This window comes from Chanos chanos, chromosome 6 (assembly GCF_902362185.1).
Source record: "Chanos chanos chromosome 6, fChaCha1.1, whole genome shotgun sequence".
NCBI classification, from domain to species: Eukaryota; Metazoa; Chordata; class Actinopteri; order Gonorynchiformes; family Chanidae; genus Chanos; species Chanos chanos.
In genome coordinates this window covers 12876464-12889785 of record NC_044500.1, presented here as the reverse complement: position 1 = coordinate 12889785, position 13322 = coordinate 12876464, and the positions used below count along the sequence as shown (strand labels likewise).

The 13322-nt window shown below is 44.1% G+C and overlaps 1 protein-coding gene across 2 annotated transcripts in view; it reads left to right on the top strand.

The window, feature by feature from the left end:
• ppm1lb (protein phosphatase, Mg2+/Mn2+ dependent, 1Lb) overlaps nt 1-13322 on the top strand; it is a 40396-nt gene that overhangs the window by 25976 nt on the left and 1098 nt on the right. For both annotated transcript variants that reach the window (XM_030777222.1, XM_030777221.1), the window contains exon 2: nt 8295-8469. In XM_030777222.1, the coding sequence (XP_030633082.1) occupies nt 8295-8469 (175 nt within the window). The remainder of the gene's footprint in view (nt 1-8294; nt 8470-13322) is intronic.

Genomic DNA, 13322 nt, shown 5'->3' with positions numbered 1-13322 from the left:
ACAGTTTACGGAGACACAGCACAGTTCTCTTCACCCGGATATACGGAATGCACCGGACAGTTGATGAGGATGCAGCCTGTCTGTGAATGACCTGAGTTTCCAAACACATATCACATCATCAGCGTTAGGTTATGTGTTAGACATTTACAAGCTTTGGGTTGTAATTAAAGTGTTGTTTACCGCTTATATGGTAATGCTTTCTTTTGACAATGTTTTCTTTCTTTGAGTGGCATGTTTGCCATTTTGTTTCGTACAGTGAGAAACAAAGTAATTTTGGGGGTGTGTGACTGAGTAGAGACACCTCCCCCTTGTCTGCATGTGTCGTTGGTCTTCTCTGATTATTACAATTCTCATATCCTCTTATTGTTAGTCTGTCCTTAAGCGTCATCGTGCTGACTGGATGATGGACCCAATAAAGAAGGTTATTCTAACCAATAAACCATTGACTTGTGTTGTTCTCTGAATTTGAATGAAGCGCTGGACTAATGCTTTGTCTCGTTGCTTGAGCAGACAGATGTGCTTGTTTCAGACGGTCACCTTAACCATTAGCGCAAAATGACAACCTTCTAAAAAGCAAACCACCTCCCCAAGAGGCGGGTTTAAAGGATGACAACAGTTTTAGACAACGACAATGGTTTTAGCCAATGAGATTGCAGAATGGAGCGCTGACGGGAGCACTGCTGGTGTCTCAGAACAGATGCTCAACCAATCAAATGCTCCCAAAATGTTTGTGTTCCACATTGAGTGCCACGAAATGTTTGAAGGAGAACCAGTACCCCTCGTTAAAGGACATATGGCTCTCCTCCTGTCTGCTATTCTCTTTTTCCTAAATATCTTTTCTTTTTCCAGATAATATCCCTTCATCTTGCCATCTCGGCAAATGAAGGAATCTCTGCAGCTCTTCTACGACTTCTGAAAAAAATCTCTCATCTGTTTTTGTTTGGTTCTTTGTTCTCTTCCTTCTCCTCTCTATCTTGTTCTTTCGCTCTCTCTTTTCACTTTTACATTCTACTTAACGTTTCCTCACTGGTTCCCTCAGCCATAATAAGTATTGTGATTCCTACAGGACAGCTATAGGCTGCGTGTGTGATGAGGTTTTGATTGTATCAGATCTCCACCGCACCATCCTTCTTCTTCTCTCTCTCTCTTCTTCAGCAGTATGAGTCCTCCTCTACACTTTAAATCTGCAAACTCTCTCAAAATGACTGCAGTCTAATGAGCTGTACCAGTGAATATGCTAACGCACAGTGTATCCAGTGATGGAAAAAAGACAAGGTGTGTGTGTGTGTGTGTGTGTGTGTGTGTGTGTGTGTGTGTGTCTGTCCACGTGCGTTATCAGCACCTGACAGACATCCTTGAGGCAGTAACATTGCATGCACCTCCCCCTAGACCTTCAATCACTTTCCAACACACACACACACACACACCCACACACATATTTGAGCGTGTAGCTTATTCAGACCCAGATAGTGGCAGTTACTACATTAATTGACAGCGTGGCTAAGGAGATGTATTGAGCTGGAGCTCCAGGGCCCTGACACCCGCTGGAGGTAAGCCCCCCCCTCCCCAAAACCCCCCAGTCCCACCCTGCATCTTCAGCCACTGGGCTCAACTTCACACTCTCTCCTCTGTCGTCAGGGAGATCCAATTTCCTTTTTTACTAGCCCTGCTTTTCCTTGTGATTTATATAAGTCGTATAAATTTATGATTGGGTTATGGAGAGTTTGATGCTAATTGAGTTATTTAAGACAGTGGTTTCACAGAGGTTGTTGCTGCAGGGGTGGGGCGGGGGTGGGGGGGTTTAATGGCAGCAGGTAGGAGTTTAATTCAGAGAGAACTGTGTGTCTTCATTAGCATATCTCCTCCCTGACTCATGCCGTGGAAAGAAAGGAGAGAGTGAGTCCACAGGGCCAGAGGTATAATCTGATTATGCAGTTTCTTCTCTCTCTCTCTCTCTCTGCTTCTCTCTCTCTCTGCTTCTCTCTCTCTCTCTCTCTCTCTCTCTCTCTCTCTCTCTCTCTCTCTCTCTGCTTCTCTCTCTCTCTGCTTCTCTCTCTCTCTGCTTCTCTCTCTCTCTGCTTCTCTCTCTCTCTCTCTCTCTGCTTCTCTCTCTCTCTCTCTCTCTGTGCTTTTAGACTTTTTAATAGTCTGTCTTTATGCAACCTGACCCCCCCCCCCCCTCTCCCTCTCTCTTCATACTGTAACTTTCTATCATGCTTCACGTTTTTCTCACCATCAAGGTGACCATGACTACACTTGGAGTTTTTGGAGATCCTTTGACTTGCATTAACTTTGGACGGTTTCCAGAGGCCACAGTGGTAGCCAGCGTGTTTGTAGAATATTGTGGGAAAAGCAAATGAGGAAAGGGAGTCTAAATTGAGACACAGGGGCTGCACAGAGGCTATGTTTGGTGCTGGGTAATGCTTTCATTTCTCTTGGGGCAATATAGAGAGACTCATTCCAGAGAACCCAGAGAGACCTGAGGCTCCTTTGATCAAAGCCAATGGAATGAGGGTTAAGCCATTTTGCTCTGTTGGAGTCAAGTGCATCCAGATGCTATTCCCTGATCACAAACAGCATAACACAGTCTCTCTCTCTCTCTCTCTCTTTCTCTCCCCCTTCTCTCCCTCCCTTTCTCTCTTCTGAACATTTGAACATCTCTGTTCTGGGGAGTTTGTAGACTATCTGTCTGAAGAGAGAGAATTGTGGTCAGTATGAATAGAAATTGGACTTGTTTGCTTTTTAGTCTTAGCCAAATATGTGACTCAACAGTTTTAACTGAACATTAGTATATTGCTAGCAGCTTGCAATTGATCTCGTTCCCCTCAGTCTTGGAATACCGTTCTGGATGTCTATTTTGTGACTGTGTGTGTGTTGTCTTAATGAGTTTGTATGATGTTAATTGGCTTTGGCTGTGACTCCTGTTATGTTCCGAATGTTTCGGCGGCTGTTCCAGGACAGGCGCGGAGTCAAGCAGTCGTGGTTGTCTGGGACAGCAGACCTTTTTGGATTGTTGTAGACAGTTTGATTGCTTCTGCAGCAATGTCCAGCTGAAGTATCCCACGTCCCTACCGAAAAGAAAGACTTATCTACTCGTACCTGTCCAGCAGCGCTCAGATATGACATGAAATATGAAACATAATGTTGTAATATTTAAGTGGGCTCATTTCTGCCAGAGTTCCTTGCAGCCTTGTATCCACAGAGGTTTGGATTATCTCCTTCTCCCACACTCTGGTTTTGTTCAGCACTGTATCACTGTCATTTCTGCAGTCTGTTCTAATTTAATCTATTATCACCAACACTGCAGAGGTATTTAATACTCCCTCTTTTTTTTTCTTTTTTCTTTCTTTGGTTCAATGGCTTTTCCCACTCGCTCCACCGGTGCTTTCAGAAGCTCAGGTGGGAGGGCTGGATCTTTGCCTACTTTAGCCCACAGCGGGGCTTCACTGCTGGGAAGCCAACAGCAGGAGCACTGGGCCAAGGTGACTGGAGCAGATCTCACAGTGGGGGTATTGAGTGTCGCACCACTGTTGCAGCTGTGGAGGACTATTTTGAGAACAACCCACCCCCCGCCAAATCACCACCACTTCATCAACCCACGTATAAACATGTTCTGATACTCACTCTCTCTCTCTCTCTCTCTACCTCAAAAAGTGAAGTTGTCTCTCTCTCTCTCTCTCTCTCTCTCTCTCTGTCTCTGTACCTCAAAAAGTGAAGTTGTGTTTCTATAGATGCTCAAACTGGTGCAGAAATCACACAGGGTTTTATTGGATTTGCAATGTCACATGTTATGCCACTCTCCTGAGATGAACACAGCAGCTGTCTTGCTTAATGAAATTAGCTCTTACCACCACTTAGCTCTCTCTCTCTCCCACACACACACACTCACACACACACACACACACAGACACACTTTGTCCCTTTCTGACCGAAGGACATGCCGGAGATGTGACGCGTCAGCTTTGCAGTGTCTCTGATTTTTTTTTCTCTAAATCTTGCTCATTGTCCAGAGGAGATTTGAATTCTGTTTTATTACACGTTCGAAAAGATTATCGTCCACATAACCAAACCAAGTAACCAAAATCCCTCAAGGGGCCTGTTTGAAAGTGTCTGGCTGTGATTTTCTGTCCTCTGCCGTCACGGCGCTAATAGAACGTTCCATGCGCGGACCGGAGTGTTTCTTCAGCCGCGTTCTGGGATCCCGGTGGGCTGCACTTTGTTTGCCGTAGCACTATTGAACCACACCTGAATGGGCTAATCAAGAGCTTGATGGTTAGTAGATAAATACACTCGACTGTGTTTGTGCTGGCTTAGAAGAGAAATTGCTTTGTGCAGTTCAGCGGCTCCCCGAGCCAGACTAGAAAACATTTCCCTGAGCCATGCGAGCTGTTTAAAAACCATACCTCCTAAGATGACGAATAAATGGTCTGACCAGTTGGTTTGACATAGCGCCCATTACTGTAATTATCTTTAATTGTGTGATCCAATTTAATTGTATTGAAATTAAATCTTTCCATTTCAAAGTGTAATTGCATTACGATGTTAATGTAATTGTAGTGTTTATTTGTGTACCTTCAAAGAGATCCATAGACTTGATTGTAGCTTAAATATGTTATAGAAGACTGAGTAGTGTGGATCCAGACTAAAGAGATGCCTCTTTGAATTAATACTCTAGAAACAGGTAATTCATTGAACCCCTGCAGTTTTTGGTATATCTTTAATTCAGAGATGTTTAAATATTTCCCTCTCATACAGAGGGAGAAGTTCTGTCAGCCTGCTAATAAGCACAGTGCAATGCGGATTTTACTCGCTCCCTATTTTAAAAAGTTGCTTAATTGAAGTGAGCTGCAGACTTTAATTGGCTCCGAGTGCGGAAAGGTCACTTGCTTTGAGGTGGGGTGTCTTTTTTTGGGGAGAGTGATACTCTTTGTGTGTGTGTGTGTGTGTGTGTGTGTGTGTGTGTGTGTGTGTGTGTGTGTGTGTGTGTGTGTGTGCACGCGCGCACATCCCTCTTTGCCTACTTAGTAAACTGTGCGTCATTCAGGACTTGCAAAAATAGGTTGCTGAAGGTCATTGTGTGCAAACTTTACAGTGCTAAAGCAAAGTGTACGTCAAAGCTGGGTGCGTGTTTGTGTGTGCGTGTGTTTGTTTGGCCCTGTCGAGAAGGGTTGAAATAAACTTGGTGCATTTCATCGGGAGTAAATACGTCCGCTGCCTCTCTGGTTATCTCTGCTGACAAATGGCTTTACGCTGATAGGATCTGCTGAGAGAGGGAGGTGGGTAAGGAGGGAGGGACACACTCTGGCTTTGTTGTTGCCACGGTGATCTTGCCTCAGTCAGCACTTGGTTTCCTTGACTATCAGAAGATTGCACAGTGTTTTATGGTGGTGGGCTGCATCCCACTTTGGGGTGGGAGGAGGACAAGGAAGAGAAGGAGGAGGAGGAGGTGAAGTGGGGGAGGAATGAAGATGTCCCTGAGCCCAGAGGACCACTGCACACATTGTCTGCTTCGCAGTGCTGTGCCGATAACTGCTCCCCCTGACAACTCTGTTACACTTCCTTCTTCACACACAAGAATCGTGTCCTCTTATCTCTCTCTCTCTCTCTCTGTCTCTCTCTCTCTCTGTCCCTTTTTCCTTTACACCCCCCCCCTCTCTCTTTCATGCATGCACACACTTTTTTTTTTTTTTTTGGTCTCACTCCTCTGCTCTCACCCAGGTTGTGTTATCACCCCAGCCTGTGACAACACTTTGACATTGCTTCTTTTTAGTCAGCTCTTCTTTTGTCCTCTAATGAGGTGCACGCCATCTCTCTGTGTTGCCAAGTTCCTGTCGGCCGGACTCCCTATGGGAGAGGCATTTAAAGAGCTTAACATGGCTAACATTCAATTAGAATCTGAATGCAAGACAGACACGTAATAAAGGAACACTCATGCCTGTTTAATGGGCCCCCCCCCCCCGTTTCTGCGTGGCACTGTTTGGTTCAACACACCCTCACTAAAGCCCACTTCATCTGGGTGAATCCCTCACCTCTCTTTTACCCCCCCCTCACCCCCCACCACCCACCTCATTCTATCAATTTCTCCCTTCCCTGAGAGGAGAGATTCCTCCTTTCACGCCGGGATTCCTTCCATCCCTGCATGGTATACGTCTTGTCGCAGACACTTAATTTGATATCCTCTCCAAAACAAATCCCCCCCCCCCTCTTCTTGTGAGTTTGGACTGTGATGTGAAGTCAGAGAGTTTGGCTTGGATCAGGAATGTTCTGGAGACATTACACATTTATCTGCTGCGGCTGGGGTTTTTGTTGGTATAACCAGCATGGTTGGCTTAGCTTGGCGGCGTGTGAAGTGAACAGGAAGGCGGTATCAGATCTTGAGGCCATGTGCTAGGCATCTGAGCTCTTGAGCTCCAGTCAGCAGGACTGGAGGTTTACAGGCATTGCGTAATATATGCTCACCAGACTGGTGTTTGTCAGTTTGAGTAGTAGGGATCTTGTATGTATAATGAAATGACAGAGTCAAATATAAATATATATATATACACACACACACACACACACACACACACACACACAAAGTAAATCAATACAAAGTAAATCAAATCCACCTTAAATGTGAATTGGATGTAAGCACACACAGACTTTTACGCACACCGTGCCTTAAAGTACAACCCTGAGTGTACCTGCATGTGGTCTGTGAGGTGTTAAGATATTAATCATCTCCGTGAGAGAGGAGTTTTGGTTTCAGCTTAGTTGGCTAAAAAATGACTTGTTTGAGTGCGTTGCTATCACTTTCAAAATCTCAAATAAACGTACTCGTGAATATTTTCACATCTTAAAAGCACTAAGTCAGTCTTTCACACTGTTAATCATCCGCATCTTCTTGTAGGTGTGTGTTTGTGTGAGAGAGCGAGAGAGAGAGAGAGAGAGAAAGGGAGGAAGGATAAGATGGAGAGTAAATCCCCGCCCCCTCCCTGAAATGTACGTGGAAATGTAGTATAAGTGACAGAAATCTCCACACAACAGAGAACGAGAGAAAAGACAGTGTGTGACCAAGATTTTCATTCCTCACGGGAGTTCCAAGGTCACAAAAGCAAGCAGACGGAGGACAAAAAATAAAAATGCGGGAACAACAAAGAGAGAGAAGAAAATCAGAGAGATAGAACTACAGACACAGCAAAGACCAGAGTCACAAAGTCAGCGTGAGATTGAAAATCCAAACAGAGTGAAACAGAAAGGCCTTAAAAGTCCAAAATCCAAACGGGATTGTGCGGTAAACGTAACGCAGTACCGCCAAATGGAACGTTTTGTGTCGTTACGACAGTAAACATTATTTTATCCGCATCAACAAGACAGTCACACTTTTTTTTTTTTTAATCCCTGCATATTACTTCACGTATAAACTTGGCGTCTCTGGCTCGGCGTTGCTTTGACTTCTCTTAGGGGCAGAGAGAGAGAGAGAGAGAGAAAGACTACTCTGATGGGAAATGCAGCAGATCTGCCCATAAAAGGCCGGTGGGGGGAGCGTTATCTCGGCGCTGAAACAGATAGGACCCACGGCTTGCTTTTTCTCCCGCTCTGCTTATCCAGGACTAGAGAGAGAGAGAGAGAGTATGAGCTTTTGGCTGGCTACACACTTTTCCACTCTCTCCTTATCTCTGTCAATTTCTCTCCCGATTTTCTGTACGTTTCAGCACACTGTGTAGGTCAGAGAGGTCTAATGCTACTGGAGCTGTGCTCTAGTGAGCATAAAGAGTTTTGCGTGTGTGTGTGTGTGTGTGTGAATAGTTTTAAGTGAATGTGCAGAGATGCTTTGAAGCCAAGCCTTTTCACCTTGACCTTCTCTCGTCGTCGTTGCTTTGGTTTCTACCACATGCTGCTCCTCTCAGATTGTGTCTGTCTGTTTGTTTTCTTTTTCTTTTTCCCTCCCCTTCATCGCACAGATAAGGGTTGACTGATATCCGACGCCTCAAGGAAACTTGATATGTTCTCAATAAAGCAAGCGTAAACGGAAAGAAAAAAGATGTCGATTCATCAGAATGGTCAGATGTGAGACAGGGCTTGGTTTAGTTTGGAGTGAAAGTCAAAGGTGATATTCTCCTCACAGGGTGACTAACATGTCAGCAATATGAATTATTAAATTCTCCTATACGTGCAACTGCTTGTCTTGTTTAGTTCTATAAATCTCTCTCTCTCTGTCTCTCTCTCTCTCTCTCTCTCTCTTCCTGTCTCTATCTCTCTCTCTCTCTCTCTTCCTGTCTCTCTCTCTCTCTCTCCCTGTCTCTGTCTGACAGGCGGCGGCTGAGTATGTGAAGACCCACCTGCCAGAGTCTCTGAAGCAGCAGTTGCAGAGTTATGAGAAGGAGAAAGAAAATAGCCTGTTGTCTTATCCCTCCATCCTGGAGCAGCAAATCCTGAATGTGGATAAAGAGATGCTGGAGAAGCTGTCGGCCTCGTACGATGAAGCAGGTAAGAGAGAGAGAGAGAGAGAGAGAGAGAGAGAGAGGGACGAGGCTCCGGTGATTATAGCGTCTCCATTACAGACATTAAATCTTTCTCTCTTCCCGGACACGCCCCCCCCCCCCTCAACCCCTTACCCCCCCCGCGTTCTCCCTCTCACCATGCTGAAAGAGTGAATTGGCCTCTCATTTTCTGTCGTGCCTGCAAGAGCAAGTTCACCTTGTAGCCCACACAGTAATACACAGTTTGTGTGTGTGTGTATATGTGTGTGTGTGTGTGTGTGTGTATTTATGCACATCACAGCATGGGTGTATTATTTTCAGCCCATCAACATGTCACTTCTCCCAGTGCCTTAGCCTTGCTTTCTCTGCTGTTTAATTAAAGGTTTATCTTTGTGTGGCATGTAGTAATTATCTTCAACGATTCCTCTGTGACAGAGCAAGGGAGAAAACCTTCACTCTCTCCATCATGAAGGAGAGGTGGAGGCAGAGGAAGGAATGGAGAACTGAGATTCTGCTTTCTTTTGTCCATGTTTTTTCTTAGACATGTCCCTTGACTCTGAGCAATCCCAGTACTGACACTCATGTGTCACTGTGGTTCACCGTAAGTTCGAAACGTGAAATAACTGTGATACTCAGTAATTCTCACTTTCTTCAGCCTCCGGTTGGATACATTCAATGAGAGAAGATTTCTTTAAAAAGAAAATCAGCCATGCCAATGGAGAACTGTTCCACAGTTTGGCTGAACTGTTACAAAGTGAGCATCGGGAATCTTGAAATATCACCTAGAGATATACGACACATATATAACATGCATTTATACAAATATGCAAATAGATGATGTTTTATTAATTTGTACTACTTTCCCACAGGCGGAAATGGTTTATTTATAGTGAAAGAGAGCCAGAAAAATGTGTTTGAAATATTAATGGTAAGACACCATCTATCTATAACCACCATCCAGCGAAAGGCGAAACTTTCGCTACATTTTCCAAGCAGTAGTTTGTTTCTTTGATTTCATTTCTATAACCTGAAATTTAGTGGAGTGACAGAGAACTTGAGGTACACCTTGGTCCTGCACTGAAAGATTTGCCTTCAGGCCTCCATCAGCGTAACAGAGGTTGGGCTGTGTGACAGAGGCTGTTAGTGCATTTTCCCTGAATGAGTCAGATTTACTGGGGCTCTTATTTTGAGACGCATTAATAACGCAAGGGGCACACGTCTTAGGCCCGAGTTCTCTTCGTTGTCTCCGAAAGAAAAGCACTCGACCTGACTTTTTATGTCAAATGATCCGCTCGAAGCAGTAATAGACGAAAGACAAAAAGCTGCAAGGATTTACACACACACACACACACACACAAACAAAAACAACTGTTGAGTTACAGCTCATCAAATATCAAAAGTGCATCTAAAACCCCTCTGCCTGGTGTTTTTCCTCTTTGGGCGACCGTCATGTTCTGCTGTGCCTTTTCCGTCCCTCACCTCTTCCTCTTTACGGCATGTGATGAGCTGACCATAAAGTATATATGGAAACTTATATATGGACACTCCACTAAACATAAACTGACAAAGTTATCTTTAAACGTATTGTGGATGATAAATGTGTGAGGAGCTTTGTTAAGGATTTCAGAAGAGAGGAGATTGAGATGATCCAGACAGTTGGCTTTATGTGGAGCCAAATCAGTGACAAAACTGTCATTCAGTACACTAGATCAAGCATGAAGCTCCCATCAAACTTACTGCGCAATGTTCTCCCGGGATCAAAAACAAAGAACGGAGCATACTTTGGCCTGTTTTCTTTCTGCTGGCTTACGAAAGATACGGAGGGATCTCCGACATCCTTACCCCTATTTTTTCTCTTTTTTTTTTTGTTTCTTTTGATCTTCCCATCCTCTGCGTGTCTTTTTATTGGGCGGTTGGAAAGAAGCGTTTAGATCACGTCCTTTGATAATGTACCTGTAAGTTATTACGCTGAAAGACTCCTTTGTGTTTACTGAAGACGTGATGTTCCGTGTTTTGAATTGGATCGGGATTAACTTACCCACAATAACGAGCCGGGTCAAAGATGACACGGCCTGTTAATTGTCATTGAGGGTTTTTATTTTCCTATGATCCCCGTGGCAGAGAGGTGTCTTGGCCTCTCCTGATTGAATCAGAAAGGCCGACTTTTATGTGCAGCGATCAAGGTGTGGTCCAGGAATATTCCCAGAGGTGTACACTAAGACACGCTGTCGGCAAGCCTCTACTTATAGAAGAGATTCTCACTTTACTCACATCTCATCATTGTGCTGCTAATTTTCCCCTCCACCCACTGTTACTGTATGCACCAGAAAGGCCTCAAAGAGAGAAAACAAAGGGAGAGTGTGAAAATGAAGAAGAGATAAACATCTATGTTTGGCTCTTCCTCTGTTCAGCATAGGGCTGTCTCTTTTTGTCTCTCTCTCTCTCTCTCTCTCTCTCTCTCTCTCTCTCTCTCTCTCTCTCTCTCTTCGTCACTTCGTCATGTGTGAGTAGACCTCTTGTTAATGACAGTGGGGCTAATTGGAAAGGGTCAGGCAAGGGGCCCAGTCCAGAGCATTATCTCCCTCACCACAGGGACCAGAGAAAAATAATTAGCCTGACAGCACGCCGCTGGAAGATGACAGCTGTGAACACACACAGGAGGTTTAAGGAGTAAATGAGTGAGGGAGAAGAAGAGTAATGCAGCTTCCCCAGAAAGAGATAAGAGTTTGTAACCAGAGAACGCCTCCCCCCACCCCCACCCCCACCTCCCCATCACTCCTCTACAGTATGTAGTCAGTCACCGTGGATGTTCTCAGCCGATTTTACGTCTTTAACTCACTCACTCCCACGTTCACTCACTCACTCGCTTACTCACACACTCTCTCTCTCTCTTTTTTTTTACTTCTTTTTCATCCTTACTCCTCATCTCCATCCTCCCTCCTCTTCTCCCCAGTTTTCAGTTTGTTTTTCTCATTTTGTCTCTTCCCCTCAGCTATAAATGGAAATAATAAAATCACTGTGTCCTGCTGTGAGTTAATCTCATTTTTCTCCTATCATCCTCTTTCCTCTCATTCTCTCACTCTCTCTCTCTCTCTCTCTCTCTCTCCCTCTCTTTCTGTCTCCATCTCTGTCTCTCTTTCTCTCTGCCACCCCCCCCCTTCCTCATTTATTTTCTCCTCTATCCACCTCCCATCATTTCCTCTCCTTCTTCAACTTACTCCCTCTTCTCCGCTCTTTCCTTGGCCTCCTCCTCTCTCTCTCCTTTACTATCTGTCTGTTTTCGTACTTTTCCTCCTTTTGCTCTGTACACATTATATCTCAATCAGCTTCAGGCAAGCAAGTGAGTTGCAACCACTTAATGATTTAAGTGCAGAGAAAAACCACATAAGTATGGAAGTAGCTGCTCTTAATGGCTGTGGAGAGGCCTGAAATAACAGTCTAATTCAGTTTGCTGCAACACTGTAATGCAGGAGACAAACAGTTTAAATCACAAAACACAACTCGCATTCAAAAGGTCTTGCTGAACATTTGCATCAAGTCCTTTAGATACGAAAAAAAAAAAAATTGCTTAGAACAACTTTAAGGTAACATTTAGATCAGATGGAGACCAACAATAGTTTTGTGGATGGGTGAATCAAAATGGTGAAAACACTTGACTTAGCTTGTTTTTACCACCGTGTTCCATGCCTAAACATCTGCTTCTAATTCAAAATACTACGACAACAATAGATCTCTGTAGTGTGTTAAAAAAAAAACATATAGCGTTTCCTTGGCATATGTGTGTCTCTTTCATTATATTGAGGAGGTAGTGCAGAAAAGCATGTACGGCAGTGAAGCGTTTCTCTCACTACAGGTGTCTCTGTAACCCAGCCCCGGAATTCAGTCTATGGCTGTGTAGAGCCGGCTGACAGGGTTAATTTAAAATGTTGACTTTTTATCCAGGCTTCCGCCAACTGTTTCTTCAGAGACAATGTCTAAAGAGTTTAAATTGAACTTTGTGTAATTAGAAAATACCTACCATTTGAGAGTAAAATGGTTTTAAACTGTTTTGCCTTTAAAAAGGCAAAAACAGATCAAAGCCTTACTGTATGGTCCAAATCAGATACTTGTATCAGATGCTTTACACCACAGTTTTGTCCCCTCTAAATAGTTCTCTTTGTCTGAAAGACTTGAAAGTTTGTAAGCGAGTAGAGGAAGAGTGCTGGGTTTCAGGAGTGAGGCTTGCTTTCCCTGCTCTGGGTGGGTACTGGTCGGAGCAGATGGCGTAACAGACGGTTCAGTCTGTGCTGCTGGGCCTTTGGTGTAGAAACAATGGCTTTGTGTACTGCTGGACCGGTTCACTGACTCCCAACCCCAGGCTTGAGAAAATAAACAAAGACAAGAAAAGAAGACAGAAAAAAAAAATCCCAGATCAATTCAAAGGGGGGAAGGAAAAAGTTAAAAAAAAAAAAAAAAAAAAAGGAGACTGATTTTTGTGGATGTTGGCTGGTTCCAAACAGCCTTGCTTTGTAGCTCCTGTGGCTGTTTAGATTAGTACGGTGTAGAGTGCAAAGCATGTATGTGCAGACATGTTTGTTTGTTTGTTTTCAAGGCGCACTTGGGCGCAACATTTACTACAGCAGGTGTGTGCGTGCGTGTGTGTGTGTGTGTGTGTTTGTGTGTGTGTGTGTTTATTGCTACAAAGAGATGCTTTTTTTTTTTTTGGAGTAAATAGGAAGGTCTCTGCCTTGACCTTTTGCTGGTATGTGCATGTATTTTCATAGCTTTGTTGACGCACTATTAAATGCAGTATCCTTGGGCTTTCCTTTTCTCATCTCATCATAATCTCTCTCTCTCTCTCTCTCTCTCTCTCTCTCTCGC